At 42.1% G+C, this 20,297-nt stretch overlaps 1 protein-coding gene across 1 annotated transcript; it reads right to left on the bottom strand.

Annotated features, from left to right (window-relative positions):
* Positions 1-1,102: 1,102 nt before the first annotated feature.
* LOC308379359 (keratin, type I cytoskeletal 50 kDa-like) lies at positions 1,103-5,071 on the bottom strand. The gene is made up of 7 exons (XM_080856455.1): positions 4,532-5,071; positions 3,882-3,964; positions 3,343-3,499; positions 2,633-2,794; positions 2,351-2,476; positions 1,896-2,116; positions 1,103-1,366 (listed from the first exon to the last, which is right to left on the bottom strand). The coding sequence occupies exons 1-7, from the start codon at positions 5,012-5,014 to the stop codon at positions 1,240-1,242; spliced, it is 1,359 nt and encodes a 452-aa protein (XP_080712581.1). The 5' UTR covers positions 5,015-5,071; the 3' UTR covers positions 1,103-1,239.
* Positions 5,072-20,297: the final 15,226 nt, after the last annotated feature.

The raw sequence follows: 20,297 nt of genomic DNA, 5'->3' as shown, positions 1-20,297 counted from the left end.
GTCTGGGGTGTGTTTCAAAAAAGCATTGTGCAACAACCAAGGTAGCTAGGAGAGAGTGTTCAAAGTCTCTATCAAGTAAACACAGTTGTTCAACAACAACACTTTCGAAACAACTCATCCCATGGTAGGGCACTGCGCCTAGGGGTAGTGTGGTCACCTTTGCGTTGCAACAACTGGGAGCTCCAAAATAACCTGCACATCCCCCAACCCAATCTAAGTGTAACCGGTTCCTTAGCTGGTTCCAGTCCAGAGATGAGCTTGACTCCTAATAAAACTTACAACCTTTGACCTTTTCTGTATTGAGAATGGGCACAGTAGCTGCAGGACCATATTATTCTCTTCTGTGTACGTAATGATTGTACAGTAACCTTGTTTATAATGTAAGGTGTGTGTTACCTACAAATACGTAGGTGTTCATCTGGACAATAAACTCGACTGGTCAGCCAACATTGATGCAATCTACAACAAGGGTCAGAGCCGGCTTAAGGTTGAGGTCCTTCAATGTCTGCAACAAACTCCTTTGCATGTTTTACCAGTTTGTTGTTGCCAGTGTCCTTTCTATGTTGTGGTGTGCTGGGGAGGCAGCATAAAGAATGGGAATGCCACTAGACAGGCTGGTGAGGAAGGCGGGAGCTGTTGTTGGCACTGAACTGGACTGTCTCACAAAAACTCCTTCTGCGTGGAGTTGTATAGCTGAATGTGATTTGTGTATGTTGTGTCTGAGAGTTGTATAAGTTGTATAAGCTACTGGATTTCCTCAAATTTCCCTTGGGGTTTATAAAGTATCCATCTATCTATCTATCTATCTACCCAATGTGTTGTGAAATAATTTTGAAATGTATTATTTTATATCTTGCATGAACAAAAATATTGTTTTACTTTTTTTAAATTATAGTGGCCATGGTCACACCAGTTTCAAGATGTGCAGATTAACCCTTTACTACCAGAGAGTATTTTCACATTTTTGCCTCTTTTCTTTCTTTCTTTCTATCTGTCTGTATTTACTTCTTCCCTTGTTACTTCTTGATTTCTTTCGCAAAACCTTTGGCCAACCAACCAGTCAGCTAACCACTTCATCTAGAATAAAACCACCACACAAAGGTTTAAGATTAAACACCACAGGGCACTTTTTATTGTTTCTCTCTTTTTTCTCTCTGTCGGGGTGTTTTTTTTGAGAGGCGCTTCTTTGGTAGGCTTGTTGTTCCAGTGCTGTGTTGTTGGGGTGTGTGTCAATGGCACTCAGTGAATGGCACTTGAGGACTGAGATGAGCTGGATGAGCTGACCACCTTGCCGTCCACCACCTCCTCCACGATGGTCACCACCTTACGTGTTGTGGTTGAGCTTGAGCTGGAGATGCTGGAGGTACTAAAGGGCACATATAAACACAGAGGTCAGTTCTCAGAGTCTTCTGGCTTTTGAATCACTGAATAAGCTGTAACCTGTACACGAGGGAGTACTGATGACTAGTAAACATTAAGTTAACTATAATGACAGCGTACTTTGACTGCTTTTATTGTAACACTTGGAACAGCTGTGCAATTAAGCATGGAAACTGGGGATGCTATTTTCTATTTCAATTTATATTCATTCAGCAGAGCAAATTAGCTCAAATGTAAATTTTGTAGATTATAATTTTAGACGGCATTTTGTAACCATGCTAAAATTCCAATTCATATTTATTTATGGCACCATTGACAGAAAACATTGTCAGGCACACTTCAGCACTAGTAAACACTAGTAAATAATAAGGAGGCTATTTTGAAGAGGGAAGGTATGTCTATTTAAAAATCTATATTTACTGTGCAATCTATCTATCTAATCTATCCATCAACTATGGGTTATTTGGGATTATTTTCCTAATTTGCCTTATATAGTCACAGTCTATCAAACTGACCTGACAGCTTCTCCGTCCAGGAGTCTTCTGTACTCTGCGATCTCCATCTCCAGTCTGGTCTTGATGTCCAGGAGCATCCTGTACTCATGGCCCTGGCGTTCCAGGTCCCCACGGAGATTAGTCAACTGCTCCTCCAGGCTGCTCACCTGCATCTGGTAGCCTGAGAGCATCGAAGAGTAGCGAGCCTGCGTGTCTTGCAGTGTTCCTTCCAACGACCCTTTCTGGAGAGAGCAAAGACCCAGCGTTAGCCTTCAATAACTGGTTGTAGCTACTTCAGATTTAATCCTAAACCTGTACTTATTTAGTATCAATGGTTATAAGTACTTTTGAGGTCATGTTTGTCACATATTTGCTTGTTGGTTGCCTTGATAAATGCATTTTCAAGTATTATACAAATCCTGCCGCTAGTTCATATGCTAGCTGCTGTATGGTAGACTATCATACTGGTTGCTTACCATGCTGAGTTGGGACTGCAGCTCGATCTCTAGCCCTTGCAGAGTGCGCTTGACTTCGTTGATTTCTGACCGTGATGTCTGCAGCGTCTCGGTGTGGACGCTGACCTCTTTGTTCAGAGTTTCGGTCTGTTTGCCGAAAGAGCAGAAACCAGCATATTAACAAATGTGACTTACTCGTCAACCATTTATTAGTCACATGTAGACTACTTATATTAAAATGCATATACATACTCAAAGCGTACACTCATACATGTGTGAGGAGAATTGAGGACTTAGATGTACCTTGCTCGTGAACCACGATTCAAGCTCTCTCTGGTTCTTCGCGGACACGGCTTCATAGTGCTCACGGATCTCGGCCATGACCTTGGTCAGGTCCTCCTGAGGTGCTGCGTCCACCTCCACGTGGACCTGCCCGGTCATCTGGGCACGCATGGCCAGGAGCTCCTGAGAGGAGAAAAAGCAGAAAGGTAATTTGTGAGTTACGTATTTCATCCTGAAGGGTTTTATTTTCTGATCCTGACCAGCAGACTACACATTATTCACTACACAAAGCGATAAAACACCTTCCTCCAAAACACCTGTTTTTAATGATTTTGTTTGATGTTTTGTGGCCTCCACTAAAGCTTCCGAGAGTTATAATGAATTGTAATATTAAGTAAACAAGAGCATGTGCCATTGCTTAACATACATTCAGACAGTAATGACACTGTGATTGCTTAGAAATGCTGTGTTGCTCCACATCCTCAACGTTGCCTAACCTACTAATTGTCCCTCTCAAAGGAAATAACACCTACAGTTCCTTTTAATTATTTGTGATCATGTTTTTCTTCACTTTTCATGGTTCTTTTCGAGAAAAATGAGAACTGAAACTCCTTTTCATTAGTTCTAATTATGTTCCTGTGAGATGTTTTTATCTTCTTCTGGTTCTCCTTGAGTGACATGAGAACTTAAGTTCTAATCGTGCTGCCTGTGAGGTGTTCTCTAGTTCTCACCTCCTCATGGTTCTTCTTGAGGTAGATAAGCTCCTCCCTCAGGCCTTCGATCTGCATCTCCAGGTCGGACCGTGCCATGGTCAGCTCGTCCAGCACCCTTCTTAGGTTGGCGATGTCGGCCTCCACGGATGTCCTCATGGCGAGCTCGTTCTCATACCTGATCATAACCGAAATGATAATAATCAAGTCATGCACGCGCTAACATTACTCTGTGCATGCATTACAGCTATTTGCTTTGCTTGTGTGATTTGTGTCATTGAGTGGGTAGTAAAACACTATGTATCTAGTCAGGATGAAGAGTAAGCAAAGCAAAAATCTACAAGTGAAAATGTGTGGACATGTGTGGCATTTGGAATTAACTGACTGAAGTTAAGAAATGCTGCTGTTCCAAATTCTAGAATACATTGCTTTTTTCTTAATCACTACCTCTGGTTGAAATAAAGTATATGGTGTCAGACTCTAGAATCGAGTGTCAAATAATGTCTATGGTGTCAGACTCTGGAATGGAGTGTGTCTATGGTTTGTGTAGGTAGACTCACTTGACTCTGAAGTCATCAGCAGCGAGCTTGGCGTTGTCGATGCTGAGGTAGATACCGCCACTCTGACGGGAGGCCTCCTGGATCTGCACAGACAAAAAAAAAACATTTTAGAAAAACAGAGAAAACCTAAATAGAAAATGGCAAAGTGACTGTTGATTTGTAAGGTTCATGTTAGAACTAAGAACCATGAATGGATGCATGGGTCTATAAGGGTTGGGCTCTGATAATGTATGTACCCAGGAACGGGGTTGAAGACCAAAGGCTGTTCAATCAGAGGGGTTATGATTTTCGCAGAGTAGATAAGAGATAGTGCAAGTTGACAGTGCTACAAGAGCACACAGTAACGCAAAGCAGCACACAAGGGCTGATTTATGATATCACATATTTAATACATCTGGAAATCTAATTTGATAAAACCTAGCCATCATCCTCTGTAAAGCTGCAGACAGTTATTCATGAGTAAATTTAGCGTCAATACTGGTAGGAATCTGGGCTCTGGGCTCTGTAAAGCACCTTGAGACCGAATTGTATTGTTATGGCGCTATATAAATAAAATTGAATTGCATTGAATTGAACCATTTAGTTTGGTGACGTTATGTAGTGTGTTACATGTGTGACACTATGCTGTTGCCATGGCGATGCAAACATACCTTGGCCTGGAGGTCGTGGATGGTCACATGGAAGTGAGCGTAGTCTCGGGCAGCCGGGGATGTCTTGCTCTCCAGGAACTGTCTGATCTTCAGCTCCAACTCGGCGTTGGCCTTCTCCAGGGAGCGCACCTTGTCCAGGTAGGTGGCCAGGCGGTCGTTCAGGTTCTGCATGGTGGCCTTCTCATTGGCTGAGTGGTCCACCGCGCTGGCCAGGTTGAAGCCGCCGCCATAGCCGCCGCCGTAGCCGCCACCACCGCCGCCGGCGGAGAAGGAGCTGGACGCGCTGGAGATGCGCACCCCGGACCCTCCTGCGCCCCCGTACACGCTACCCGCACGCATGGAGCTGATGCGCCCGCCGCCGCCACCACCGGCGCCAAACCCACCAGAGGCCATGGAGAGGCGGGCACCACCCATGGATCCACCGCTGGCCCTCATGGAGCCTCCGGAGGAGGAGGAGACGTAGCTTCGGCTGGAGTAAGACATGTCTGTCTGTTTGCTGTCTGTCTTGCGGTGCGTGCGTGTGTGTGTGCTGGAGCTGCTTTGCCCTGACTGTGGAGACGGGAGAATTCAGTGAGCTCCTTTTATGGAAGCTATGCTGAAGAGGGAGGAGCTGTAAGGTGGGGTGGAGTGGGGTGGAGTGTGTGGTTACTGTGGTGGTGGGGTGGATTATCTACGATGGAGAAGTGATTACAGAAGTGTGAACACACACACACATATACAGGGTGCGATATGTCCAAAAACCAGAGGGGGGGATGTTTTTTTTTTTTTTTTTAACAGTATATAAAATAGCCTACATGAAATATATTTTTTTCTGAAACAGGTTACTAGGAGATGCCTAATTTAGTTTCAGGACCGCACCATCAAAAAAGAAAGAAGAAGTTTCAGGACCGGAAATGACTGCTTTAAATTGTGTAGAGGTTAGAGATTATTTTTGCGCAGGTCCTGTTAAAAAGGACGATATGCTGCTCTGGACTCGTTTCATTGTACAGTAGCCTAATTAGCTGGCTTTGCTAATTTCCGTGTATGTAATGTTATTGTTACAATGTATACAATGTGTTTATGTGCATGGGGACGTTCGCAAATTCTGAGAATGCCGACAATTCGGGTAAGGTGAACGTTAGTGCCAGCGATGTAAGCAAGTGTAAGAAAACGCTGTCACAACCTGTCTGTTTTTTCATTGTTTTTTAAATAATTGAGGGTTATCCCCCCCATGTATGAAATTCATCCAGCTGAGGTGGGGATGTAAAAACCAGAGGGGGGGTAAATCCCCACCATCCCCCCCGGCAAATCGCACCCTGCACATATATAAACAGCACAAAGACACACACCCATTCTTTTTTCAGGTAAAGCATGCAAAGACTGGCATGTAGAATAAAACACACACACACACAGTTTTTCCTTCAACACAGATGATCAGTCATGATCACACCGACACAAAGCACATGGTCAACAGGTGTGGCAGCAGTCTGTGTAAATCATGAGCAGTCTGACAAGATCTTTTAAACAAACACGCACAAACACACACACACACACACACACACACACACACACACACACACACACACACACACACGCACACACGCACACACACACACACACAAACACACACAAACACACACACACACACACACACACACAGGAGGAAATCAATAGAAAGCCAGGGCACAATCCTCAAACATCGTTTATCTTTTCATGCCTATACAGCCCTGAACTTGCTAAACTCCCCATGGCAAGATGGCTCGTTAAATGTGTGATGTTGCTCTGTGCGTTATTGAACAGGAAGCCACCATTTATTGTAGCTACTGGCCCAGTAGGTATTAATAATTACTTGATATGCCTGACAGGATATAATGATAGACTGCATTATATTTGACTTAAGTAAGCATAAACATCGGATTTCCGACTAACTTTTACATATGAGGGTCAGAACTATAACAGAAGAATAAGTACAAGTATAAAAGAAAGAACACATTTAGGAAAAGAAGGTTATTTTAATGCACTCCTTGTAGAAGATCGATTCCGACATTCTTTTCTGAAACACTCCCCATGATGTGTCCTACTCTGCTTATGTAAGCTCTACGTTTACAATCCATATGTCTAATTGTCACTCTCATGTTAATATTTTTCATAAAATAGATTTTTTCTCGTTCAAACCGGCTGGGAAAGAATCTGCGTTCACAATGGAGTGGATTAAAGTGTAAGCCTGATGTGAGTGCCCTCAGGATCTTTAGCCTTGAGGACTTGTATAAACATTGCTTTGCCAGTGGAGATGAAACCCACGGTGATAGGTATAAAGGTTTTGTTAACCAGACAAACTTTAGAGCAGTGGTTCTTAACCTGGGTTCGAGTCACTCTCAGGGGTTCGGCAGGGGTCAAGACACACACAATATAGCCTGGTTCACAATAACAATGTCGGGCCGTTTTTATACATACCCACGTTTGAAGAAATCATATTTTATTTTTCAAATTACGAAGGGTTCGGTGAATGCACTGATGAAGCTTGCAGGGTTCAGTACCTCCAATAAGGTTAAAAACCACTGCTTTAGAGTCTGCCGCAGACTTCATCGCTACTTTTTTTCACAGTGAGGTTTCCGCAGTGAAAAGAAGTGTTGAAACTATGAAAGAAAAAGGCTTGCAGTGTTAAAACATCTGCATTATGCACCTTGTCCAATATTCAAACTTAAAAACACCTGTTTGTTTTTTTAAGTGCAATTTACAAACCTGTAGTTCAGAAAAAAGAGATCATAGAATAGAATCACCCGTGTGTTCTTTTAAATTATTCAGGTGTCTTGTACACTACTCTGGTCTTTTGTAGTGAAGGGCAAACTAGGCTGGTTGGATGCAGTTCTGATCAAGTATTTAGATTTAATCGTTACAGAAAAAAAAATAAGAAGTTTGGAGTGGAAACTGTAAGACAGACATGAGAGGTATTTAGGTAAGTTCCGCGTTCTGTTCCTTTGTGTTTGCCAAGGTCTCACAGTTTCAGGGAGAGACAAAAAGCCTATTGTAAAGCTATTGGCATGGACCAGTGCCAACTACAGTTGCTGAAGTTCATTCTCTGAAGTCTGTTTTCAGAATGAGTACAGACATGCATAGAAATTATTTGTGCTATTATGACAGTTAAACCGAACAAATCATATTTGTGGAATACTCCATAACAAATCATAGAATAATCCATTCTTTGATTTGCCCCACCCTATCATTCTTTGATTTCTTCAAGTTGCATAATTCGTGCACTAAATTATCCACGCGCAGTTTGGCCTTTTCTTTATTTCTTTAAGTTTTGGTCTTGGTGGAATATACCCTGACTGTGCCTCTCCTATACTGACATATGCCTTTACTTCTGCCAGGGTTGACATTTGTGTGAGTGCCCTTAGTCACCCCACCACCTCCACCATTGTTGTTCAGTCCTTCGGTCCCTGGTCCTGTGTGATGGTGTAATTGATAGCAGAGAGCTGGCCTGTTGAATGGGCCTTTCACTAAATCCTTATAATACATTTACCCTTTTCGTCTGCCTTTGCTGTGCCCTTGCGTCATACCTTTACTCTATTTGTACTCACACACCCATTTCTCTATGGCTCTAACATTATGTCCAGTGAAATCGAAGCTTTGCCTTTTCATTTCATCACAATTCTAAATATAAAAATATTAAAAATATGTATTTATTAAAATTATATTTATTTCATATACAGTATATATACTGTATATCTTAAAGTTGATTGATTTGTAACCTGTCTTGCTTGTATGTTAAAAGTGCTTATCAAACGAAATGTAAACCTCCTTGTTGATTTAAAAAAGGTGCTTTGAACTTACGCCCATGATAACTAATGAAAACTGTTTGCTTTTCTTTTAGAGTACACCTTTGATGATTGGTAGCGTGTGAATGCAAATGTTCAATATTTATTTTATGATCTGATCATGATCTGTTTGTTTTGTTATTAACTGTAATATTGTCTTCTTAAAGTAGTGCTCTATCCAATTATATGTACACATATAATGTTTCAGTGCTTCACAAATAAATAGAGCACATTATCACAGACTGAGCTGCCAAGCTCTGTATCCACAAGAGATGCATTCGTTGCTTTCAGTACACTCATGAGAAGGAATCAGCCATAACTATTACCATACTTGTCCACCCTTTCACTGCATGTAGCAACAACACCGGGTGAAAGGAAGAAACTGCCAACTGAAAAAACTAAAAAGATTAAATACGGGTTCCCACAAATACATGTGTGCACATGCCCTCTCGTAACTATAACCTCTGGGCCATCGTGGTTCTGCCAGTAATGCCCTGGCACAAAGCCAAACCTCTCTCTCACTCTCTCTCTCTCTCTTTCTCTCTCTCTCTCTCTCTCTCTCTCTCTCTCTCTCTCTCTCTCTCTCACTCTCTCTCTCTATCTATCTCTCTCTCTCTCTCTCTGGTATCACTGCTGACTGAGATGTGGGAAACCCTCAGCTCTCCCAGGCCTATGGTACCAGAGGCCTCACATAAATCATTACGGCATGGATACAGATAGTAATAGAATCTGTATATCAGTTGTGGATTTGTAATGGTGAGAGTGTATGTCTTGTCTCCCTAACAACGTCACAATTTGTGATAATCATTGTGCCTAACCGAACCAATATGAGGTGAACTTATTTTTATAATTTATATAAAAACATTTTTTTCTATAATATTATACATTTTTTGGGGTCAAATGTAAAATCTGAAACCTTCTGCCATCAAGTTCACCTGTCCCCCAGTGGTTTTATGGACCTCTCTCCTACCACATCTTTTCGTCCGCCCACTCCCACTTCACTTGACATTCCAACACTTAATATACACAAGGTAGGCTATGCCATAGTGCATTAAGGAAAGGGCACTGCATGGCTGGGTCCTTTTCATCCTTTCAGGATTTATCTTTCAAGAACTTTACATTATCCTGCTTATTATACGGTTACTTGCCAAAAAATTGTTTTCATGATTTTGTTGCCGTTTAATGGCTTCACTGAGTGAAATAGTTCTTTAGAACAAATAGAGCTTTTAAAGTTTCAGGTGTTGCATAGCAACATATTACATACTGACTCTTAGAGACAATGACTTTCTGAGGAGCTGTATAAGGAGATCTATATAAGCACCTGGGGAAAAGCTTTTGCCTTTGTATCATTTTGAAAACAGTAACATTCTGGACTTCATCCAAAATAAAGCCTTTGTTTATTCATTGGGTGTCACCAGGAGTCTTTTCTGCAAAGCCAGTCTAACCTGTAGTTTACTAAGTCACCCGAACCAGAGCTGAATCAATTGTCCTGCTGAGGATGATGGAGAAAACTCTTCAGTTTGCAGTGCACAAATCTCACCATAGTCTCAAAGTTCCCAGCTTTACAGCCTGATAAAGATGGACAAACACAGCTAGTAAGTCTTGACCCTAAAAGAATGCACCCATTTAAGAAAAGTTAATACATAACTGACACCACTCCCATACATTGTGCAACCTGCACCAATGTAGACAACGCATAGCACTGTGCCTGCTGTCCTTTTACCCTCCAGGTAGGGCCAGGTAGGGTAGGTGGGAGTGGTACATACACCAGAGGAGTTAACTTATAGGGCTAGCCTGTCTCTTAAGGCAGCAGGGAGTGGGTAGCTTGTATGTGCCACAGTGCCATACCTGTTGACTTCTGCTTCATTTGCATTGCTCTGTATTACTCAACCAAACAATTTTCCTGTTAGAGACAGTGATGTCCTTCAAGTAACAATGTCTGTCTAACGAACTAGCTTAGTCGAGCACCAGTATAGCATGACGCATGGACCAGCTGCTGAAGTTGGTCGTGTGTCACTGTGTGCACATGGGTATGTTTTCCGTCCGCATTTTGAAGAGAGCGTCAGGTTTTACATAAAGCATAAAATTATATATGAAATATGCCTATGGTGCATTGCATTGATCTTTGATTAGGCTAATGAGTCAAGTTATGTAATCTGTAATTAGCTCAGTATGGTAGGCCTTTGCTTTCTATATTTTACATTACACATTGGTTAAGGTTTGTGTGTGCATAGCAACCACACAGACCTGTTCTCTGCACCTCCCCAAATGGCTCTGGGTTATACTGTATGTGTGCCCATGTCTCTGCCATGGAAATATTCCAATGCGCTTTTATGAGTTGACGGTTGAGTTTTGTTCCAATAATGCTTTTGCACGTTAAAGCATGCCTAAGGCTCAGACATCAATAGAGTATAAAGAAGAGAGGCTCTTGACTTTGCAGTCTTTGGACTTAATGAATGGAATCAACTTTGTCCCTCCCTCTGTCAGTCTATCGCAGCTTATCTCCCTCTCTCTCTCTCCTGCCTTTCTATCTTCTCTCCCCCTCTCTCTCTTTCCCTTTTCTTCTCACTCTACACCTCCTTCTCTTTCTCTCTCACCATCTCTCTTTATCAGTGGCGGCTCCTGAAAAAATTCTCAGGGGGGGCAATTTTTTTTTTATGATTAAGGCGACCTATTCAGTAGTCAGTGTTTCCCACAGAAATTTTGGAGACTATGGGGGGGGGGGGGGGGGGCCTAAAATTCCTGATTTCGCGGGAGCTTCCCACTTTTGGGGGGGATAAGCAAAACTAGGGGGGTCTGGGGGCATGCTCCCCCATAAGATTTTTTTTTTTTAAATAATCTTTTAAATAGTGTCCTCTAGTGGGTTTTAGGAAGATAAATTAACAAATTGAGATTTAAAATATGGCACAAATTTAAACATATTGAAGACATCTGCTGAGATTTTGTTTGGGATTTGTGTGGAGCAAGACCACCCTGACCCGGGAGAGAAAGCTTAGGAACAGCTACTACACTTTGCCTCCACATATTAATGTGAGGCCTCCTTCTCTGCAATGACTGATCAAAACAAAGCAGAGAAACCGACTGTGCCTGGAGAAGAGCTTGATATCAGCAGTTGCCTCCCTTTGTTTTAGGAAGAGAAATTAACAAATGTAGATTTAAAATATGGCACAAAAATAAACATATTGAAGACTATTATGGTCTAAAGGTGCTCATTATAGTTAATGTCAGATATCCTCTGTTCAATTTTCAAACTCTCCCTCACTATATTACTTTTTTGATCGAGCAATATTCCATGACACCTGATACGATGCCAACGTGACCGTTTCAGACTACTGAGCCGAGTCTGTTTCTCTGACTGATGTATCAAAGAATGTACCTTGTGCTTGCCCAGCTCTGGTTTTAGGAACTCCTGGGCTATGTTAGCATCCAAGTTCAAGGCTTTAAAATGCGACCGTGACGTCTGCATATTAAGCGACGAGGTTTTCCATTTCGCTCCGCAAATAATTCCTCCCATTCAGGCAAGAACGCCCGGTGTTCATATTCATACATTCGTTTAGCTCTACGCTTTGCTGGATCCATGGCATTCTTTCAGTAGCTACCGCTAGTCTGGCTAGTAACTCTCTGAGACTGGGTGCACACATTAGAATGTTTCACTTTGGAACATTAACGTTACTTGAAGACATCTCTCAAGATCGAGTGATGACAAAATATACATGAATAAATACCCCCATTCAAATCGGACAGCTTTTTGTCTGTATTTCCAAATATATTGCGAGCAAAAATATGCATTTTAGATGGTTTAGATGGCCGGCAACTACTAACTGCTATCTTATCTTCAAACAGAAAGTAACGTCGTGTGCGCATCGGGGCAGAAGTCCGCCTTGAGCATACAGAGAGCAGAGGACACTTGTAAACGCGCGATCATCTAGTGACAAAAATGACATGCCGTTGTGCAAATAAGATAAATAACACAACGCTATTTATTGTGTTTAATAAAATAACAAGCTATAGAGTATATACCTGTTCTATAGGAAAGGTATCCTTAACTGACCTGGTGATCTGGCGCTTTATAGAAAATTAAATTGAGCAAAGTTAACTTGACCTTTCAGGGGGGGGGGGTGCCGTTGGGGGGGTGGGGCGCCCCCCTTATACAATGGTAGGGGAAACACTAACATATCTTCTCAACAGTGTTTTGTTTTCGGCACAGTCGCAGGCAGACAGCCGAACTTCGTGCTTTCATGCAATCCCAATGAGAGCGACACGAACTTCGTCTGAGCAAAAAAAAAAAAAAAACATGTGCACGCAGAGACTATGGCGGCCGAAATTGGTGGCGGTGCGCCATAGTCTCGTCAATGTGTGGGAAACACTGGCCCGGTACATTAAGTTATCCGATTTACTCATGCAGCAATACCTTTTTTTCCACTATTGGCAGCAACCAACAGTAATATCTCCCCTCTTTCTACATAGCTAGAGTAGCAAGATACAAGTGGAACGCTATGGAAGAAAGTTACATTCAGGAGCCTTCATAAGCAAACATGATGTGGCTCCACATTAAATTATCCCACTTTTTCGTTATCCACACGTCTCAAATGTTGTATGTTGTAACATAGCTGAACAGGACACATGATATGTCCACTAACAACATAAAGAAGGGGGCAACATACGTCAAAACCAACGATATTTATTGACTGAACTTGAAAGTATTGGCTTACAAAAGCAAAATAAGTCATCACATAAAAAATTATTCAAAGATAGTTCACACTGTGAAACCTATGAAAAGTGACAGTGGTAAATAGAAATACAGACCGCGTTAGCCACTTCACGACCGCGATTTTCTTTTGTTCCAATTTCCCTCCCTTTGTAGAAAACTGTTGAATGGATACTTTTGGTCTAGGAAGTCCTAATTGTTTTTTTGGTCAATTTATCTTCATTATTACGCTGACTAAAAAGAAGTTTCTGTCAAAGAGCGGATGGAATTGTTGTGCTGAACAGGTGCCATCTTGACATGCCTTTGTCGAAGCTGTGTGACGTCGTCATTGGCTTTTACCATAGCCTTTTGCGTCGCTTACTAATGACTAGACTTGGAGGGGCGAGCCCTCCCGGAAGCCATAGAGAATGCATTGAGAGTAGAGAGCTCTGTTTTGTGAAAAAAACGCATTTAACATGGGAGTCAATGGGAGAGGTCTGGGGCGATTTTCATTTCGTCCCAGATCGCCCTGAAGGGGCGGGGCCATTTGAATCTTGACTCTAGGCTGACTGAATGACTGTTACCTGATTCGACAATGACATACAGAGGCAGATAAGACGGTCTAGTGGTAGAATCCGACAGAAAAAATATATGAAATTTACATTTACATGTAGTCGTGCGATTGAATTTATACATCAGGAATTTTTTTTTTATTATAATTTTTTTTTTTTTCCTTCTTCCTTTTCCCATAGGCAGTGCGTCGCCCAATCGCCCTTATGGACGAGTCGCCACTGCTCTTTATTTCCTTTTCTCTATCTCACTCACACTCTCCGGCTCTCTCTGATGTTTGTCTGCTCTCTCTCCATCACTCTTCTGTCTCTCTTTCACTCTTCTCTCTTTCTTCCTTCTTTCACTCTCACCTTCTCCACCCCCCCCCCCCCCTCCCCCCCCCCTTCCTTCCTCTCTCACTTTCTCTCTCTCCCTCCCCCATTGACTGTCATCACTTCAATCATTCACCATTCTTCCTCTCCTCTGAATGGAATTTTGGCTCACATGTTGTTCCTCATTATAATTCATTTTAAATTCTAGGTTGCCACATTGTGTCTTTCAACATCCCAAGAGCTTTGGCACCAAGCCTGAACTAAGTGTTCCTTAGTGATGGTTTCTGCAATGTTGAAGAAGCTGGAGGTTCACACCCACAGCACAAGCATTGTGCAATTCTTATTACAGTAATGGTACTGTGACATTTTTCCCTGTAATCAAATGAAAGTACATCAATCCAGCAAGACGCTGGGGAAAGTCCCAACTTTAATTTCCCATAATATTGTTTTTAAATCTCTTATTAGTGCAAATTGTGATGTCCTGTATACCTTACTCGTTTATATAGTTGAACCAAATTCATACTAATTTATAATTCTTCTTACTGTACGTTATCTGTATGGCATTAAACATAGCTGATCTGCAACAATCTTTCCACCAGAGGACATAGTAGTTAAGTGTAGTCATACAGTATACATGAATTAGTGTGTTTACCCTGTTTGCAGTGCTTTTGTTAAGTGACAGGGCAACACCTCTAGTCCTTTCCGATAGTTTTGACTCAGGGAACTAAAGATCTAAAGTTCTGTATAACTACCATCTCCAAGGCCTGCTGCAAGGGCTGCATTCTGTGTTTCACATTCCCATCACCTGCTAATCTGAAATGCATTGACATGTAAGGGATAACGGCCGACGAGCTGTGCAGTTCTACAAAGATAATGGACGCTGCGGGGCAAAGAACTCCACAACGCTTATCTCCCGTTTACATCCAAAAATGTTTTTATTATTATTATTATTATTATTATTATTATTAGGTGTGCATCTATACGAACTTATTGCACACCCCATTAGCCAATCAGAAAACAGTATTTCGTTCCAGAGGGAGATATGTATAGAGAAAGAAGCCCAGGGCCCCCTTATACCCCACCCCACCCAACCTGTTCAGCTTATGGTGATTGCTCAAGGTCAAACACAGGAAAACTGGTCCTCCAGACTGATTAGTGTCACTGACTGATTAGTATGTGTGTCTTTTATCCCTTGAGGAGTGGCTATTTGGGGGCCAGACACGTGTGTGTGTGTGGGCTGAGTGGTGGGTAGGAGAGGGAGAGTGTCTATCCCCTAGCTTGAGGCACCATCACTTAGCATGCTACACCCAAAATAGTTTAGATGCGCACACTAGAAACTAGCTCAGGTATGCACAGTAATTAAGCCATCAGTCGTGCTGCCTCCCACCCTCATGTCATCCTGCATTGTGACATGGCACACCATCGTGTGTCATCAGGCCCCTACCCGAGGATTAAGACACCAAATGAATGCATCCAGGGCCCCCTCATACCCCACCCCACCCTCACCTACCTGTTCAGCTTATGGTGATTGCTCAAGGTCAAACACAGGAAAACTGGTCCTACAGACTGATTAGTGTCACTGACTGATTAGTATGTGTGCCTCCCACCCGCATGTCATCCTGCATTGTGACATGGCACACCATCGTGTGTCATCAGGCCCCCACCTGAGGATTAAGACACCAAATGAATGCATTAGGACGGTGAGACTTGTCTTCTTTGTTTCTTTTCTTTAATTGTTCCAGGAGGTAACACAATGCACCTTACAGAAGGATAAGGCGGGGGGGGGGGGGGGGGATGGGGGTGTTAAAAACATTTTCCATTTTCCAAAACTTGAAATTACGTACTTACCACACTGGCCCACACTGCTGGGGGGGAATAAACAGATAATTATTACAGTGAGGGCTGTTTCAGCCTTTCTTAGGTATCCCAAAGGCTGGGGGTATCTCATCTCTATCTAATCCCATCCATCTTCTGTTGTCACTAATGGGGAAAAACGGAACAATTGTGTGTGTGTGTTCCTGTGGGTGTGTATGATTAGGTGCTTAGGCATGTCACTGAACGAGTCAGTTGGTTTACACAACAAATGGTTGCTTCATGTTGTTCGTTACCACAGCAACCCATCCACAACAGCACAACAGGCCTGTTAGCCTTGTGTCGGTACACTGATAATGTTTTACTGTGGCCAATTCAGACAGTATGCACAGTATGTGCAGTATCACACTAAAGAGGTTTATGGCTTTTATGGCTATTTGGGTAGTGAGTCTGAGTTCTAAGTATGTGTGTGTCAGACAGACAAATCATGGTTGTGTGCATGAGTGTGTGTGTGTGTGTATGTTGGGAAAAGAATGAACACACCCTTGATGGGACAAAAGCCTTCATCAAACAGGCCTACACACCTCAAAGTTCACGGGATTAAGGGCTTAAGTATATTGTAAATCATTTCTTGGCTTGATACATTACCAACCATTACAAAATGTCTGGCAGACAGGGATGCCTGTGGCCTATCTTTGCGGGTTTCAGTATTGGTTTAAAAAAACTCATTACAGCAGCAAGAACAGAAAGGGAGTTGATAGTACATGTTACTATACATGACATTCAGCAGTAGTTTCTGTTTGCCAAGGGGTAGAGAAAGAAATGATTACCTCATGGGAATCATCAGCAGAGCTACAACTTACATGCAAAAAGTTAAACATTTTTTTTTTTAATTTTGAATGAATTTGAGGACGGCACACCAGCAGGGCAGATTTGGACTTTCCCATGCACAAACACACACACACAAATAAACACACACACACACACACATATATAAACACAAACACGCACATATAAAAATACACACACAAACACACACACACACACACACCAGCAACACACACACACACACACACACATATAAACACATGTACACACACAAACACACACACACAGCCTCTTCTGCCTCCACTCAAACTGCAGAGTGCCCGCTGCTCACTACAGACCACATATTTTCTTAATGAGGTCACAGGTCATTTGGCGCATGGGTAGAAAGGGAAAGCTGGTGTGTGAGTTGTGGGCCGTTACCAAGACGATTTTATGGTCTCAGGGAAGTTAACAGCCTCATGGCCTCCAGTGTAACGGAGACAGGAATCACAGGCCCCAGTCTGCCTTAGGCTTCTGTCCTTAGGGTGGATTTAAGACGCTTAATTACTGTACGTTTTGAATAACTGTAAGTTCTGTTCACTACCTCTTAATCGTTAGCATGGCGCTATCACCTCCAGGGTTTAAAGACGCATACGTTTTTGTCTTTAACTAGCGAGCTAACTAACTAACAGCCAACAAATCTGCCTTACAGACACCAGCAACACCACAACTAATGAAGGCTTTCTTCTAAATGAAATATATTTGTATTTATTTGTTTTTCAATTTGATATTTATATTTAAAATGTCCATTACAGTTGCATTTGATATGCTTGTAGGAATGACATGTGCTTATCCTCCCTTCTGACTACCTGATCACCATATTCAATGAAGACAAATTTGAGGATGTTGAATGAGGATGGTGTAACTAGTCATCAATGAAAACATGCACACACTTGGTACTAGCCAGTAAAGACCCTTTACCGTAACCTTTTTTTGTAATGCGCTGTTCTATGCACATTTTTCTCGAGTGTTGTACATACAGTCTTTGTACATGTATAGTATATTGGCATTAGATAATGTGAACAAAAATAAAAGCAATAATATGTAATAAAATTATTCACATTGTAAGACGGGACCGGGAATCTTTGGATTGTTAAACACAGATTACCTTCTAGTTACATATTACTTATAAGGTGTGGGTCAGTAGTTGTTAGATCGTGCTTCTTACAACATTGCAGAACTGCATTGCTCCATTTGGTTGACTTTCTCACACCCTTGCTGGTGTTCTTATCTCTATCACTTGGCTCTGATTTTCTCCCTGTGCTTTTCCATGCAAGGGTTAAACTAAGGGCAGGGAAAATGGATTTAAGAGTACTAAGTATAATATCACATTAGAAGATGATTCCTCTGTCATGTTTGGGTTCATTTGAATGGTCTCAGTCTCAGTGGTATATTGGTCTCCTTCTCAGTGGTATATTGGTCTCAGTCTCAGTGTTATATTGGTCTCAGTCCTGCAGCAGAATAGATCAGTCTTAACATGGATCTCAGAAACATGAGAATTCTGGTCTCTGTGGGTTGTAGGTAACCCCCTCTGGAGGGAACTTTTGTTTTTTGTTCTTGTTGTCAATATGCCTTTAAAGCTCCGCGAGATTTTGTCCTACAGTCATAAAAAGAACACCCCCAGAATCCTTTAATCTTTTACATACATGCCACTTGTGCATCAGTGTTTTTAGTTAAAGAAAATATATTAAAACATCAAGGCATGTCAGACTACCTAAAAAAAATCTAACAGGCCTTGGTCCCCTAAGTGTTAATACATATTATATTTTAGCAAAGCGCAGAGAGACGAACACGCAGAAACCTTCGGCCATGTTGGTACTTACAACATTTAAATAGCTTGAAAACATTTTATATGCCCGCCTGCCCCTGAAATGATTGAATTGAAGGACGATATTATCTCCTTTGCTTTCGTAAATGATGGTCCAGTGTACCCTATGCTAAAGGAGATAAGAAGCGTTGAAGCACCTTTCCCTAGCATGTAAAGTAAACGACTAGTGGGTGTGTGTGCATGTATGCGTGTGTGTGTGTGTGTGTGTGTGTGTGTGTGTGTGTGTGTGTGTGTGTGTGCGTGTGTGCGTGTGCGTATGTGTGTGTGTGTAGAGAATACGACCAGCTGTTATAATGGCTGTCACTGAGATACTACTGGGTCATTTCACTTCAATAGGATCCTTCCTAAGCAAAAAGGACTATTTGACTGAAGCCCAGGACTGCTGATCTCAGAACATCAATACGCCAGCATGGCCCCATAAAAATGGTTTAGACCAGCAGCAGACTAATTCAAATGGCAACCCTAATGTTGATAATCTGGGCCTTTCTTAGGGAGGGAGCAGAATAATTTTTTTTTTGAAATTTACGTATTGCATTTGGAGTAAACAAATCAGTAAAAAAAAAAAAACACCCAGTCAGTCAGGGTCTTAACAAGTGGTTACATTTGCATGGAACCAGTTTTACACTTTACACTTCCAATCTAATATTAGAAAGGAACTAGCTTGAATGGCATTCGAAAAGCAGAGAACGCTAATCTTTCCCTGTAATCATGGGGGTATTTGCTGACTTTGTAAAAGAAAAAAGGTTGAAGTGCAACGCCCCTCTCACACCCGTGCCCTCTTCACATCAGTATAGGGTGTGCCTGCCAAACAGGGGTTGGGTAACATCTCCGAGGCCTCAACCAAGGCAACATTCTTTCACTACTCCCCCACCCTATATCTCATTCTCTTTCGCTCTTTCCCTCCACCTGTCTCTCTCTCTATGTCTCTTTCTCCCTCTCCTCTTTCTCTCTCTCCCTCACCTTCTCTGGCTCCCTCTCATTCTTTCTCTCTCTCTATCGTTCTCTTTCTCCTTCTCTTTCTCTCTCTCCTTCTTTCGCTCCCTTTCATTCTCTCTCTCTCTGCCATTCTCTTTCTCACTCTCATTCTCTCTCTCTCTCTCTATCGTTATCTTTCTCTCTCTCCCATTCTCTTCCTCCCTATCCCTCTCCTCCTCTTTCTCTTTACTTCCCCTTTCTCTCTCTTTGGCTCTTTATGGGTATGACAACCCCTGCAATCAGTCAATTTATTCATTCATCAATAAGCAACTGACAGATTTTGCTGTTTTAAACTATCTATTCAGTGATGTTAGCTTCTGTCAGAGTGCATCTCTCTCTTCTGTTTCTTCGAATGAAAGTTGAGAACTGCAGCAGAAAAAATCCACTCCACACCCAAAGCACTCTGCAGTGAAATACCACTGAGAAGTCGTTCAGCTAAACCAATTTTATTGCATTTCAGATTTGGAAGTGACAATTGCCCCAAAATGTTTGGGTTACTTATTTAGTTGTGTTGTTGAAAAGAAGGGCCAGACATTCTGAAATGAATTACAGAAAGTTCCAGAGCTTCAGCAACAATTCCAGAACGGAGGAGAGACAACCTGAGAATGTTCCAGACCTCCAACAGGCACTTATAATGGTGGAGAAAAGAAAAAACAGAAAGATAGAAAAAGAAAAAAATAATCAGGTGCCCTGAAGCAAGGAGTCGAGTATCTGTTTGTACACGCCTGAATGCCTGTGATTCATTTGAAGGGTGTGTGAACGCCTGCTTCCACTCCTTGGCCTCAGGCTGGGGCTTGGGCTGGGGCTGGGGCGCTCATCACTCACTCCAAAGCTCTAAATGTCAAGGCTGTGACGATGCACTACCTGAAATATTATACAAGATCACTATCTTTGCAGGGTGGGAAACAGCCCTGGAAGA

The sequence above is a fragment of the Sprattus sprattus genome (assembly GCF_963457725.1).
Source record: "Sprattus sprattus genome assembly, chromosome: 18".
In the NCBI taxonomy this organism is placed as follows: domain Eukaryota; kingdom Metazoa; phylum Chordata; class Actinopteri; order Clupeiformes; family Clupeidae; genus Sprattus; species Sprattus sprattus.
The sequence above is the reverse complement of the archived record's forward strand: the minus strand, read 5'-3'. Positions and strand labels throughout refer to the sequence as shown.

Coding starts and splice junctions, on each gene's coding strand:
- LOC308379359 (XM_080856455.1), bottom strand. CDS start 5,014: ATGTCTTACTCCAGCCGAAGCTACGTCTCCTCCTCCTCCGGAGGCTCC. Junction 3,965..4,531: donor TCCACGACCTCCAGGCCAAG/GTATGTTTGCAT, acceptor TTGTCTGTGCAG/ATCCAGGAGGCCTCCCGTCA. Junction 1,367..1,895: donor CTGGACGGAGAAGCTGTCAG/GTCAGTTTGATA, acceptor TGTGCCCTTTAG/TACCTCCAGCATCTCCAGCT.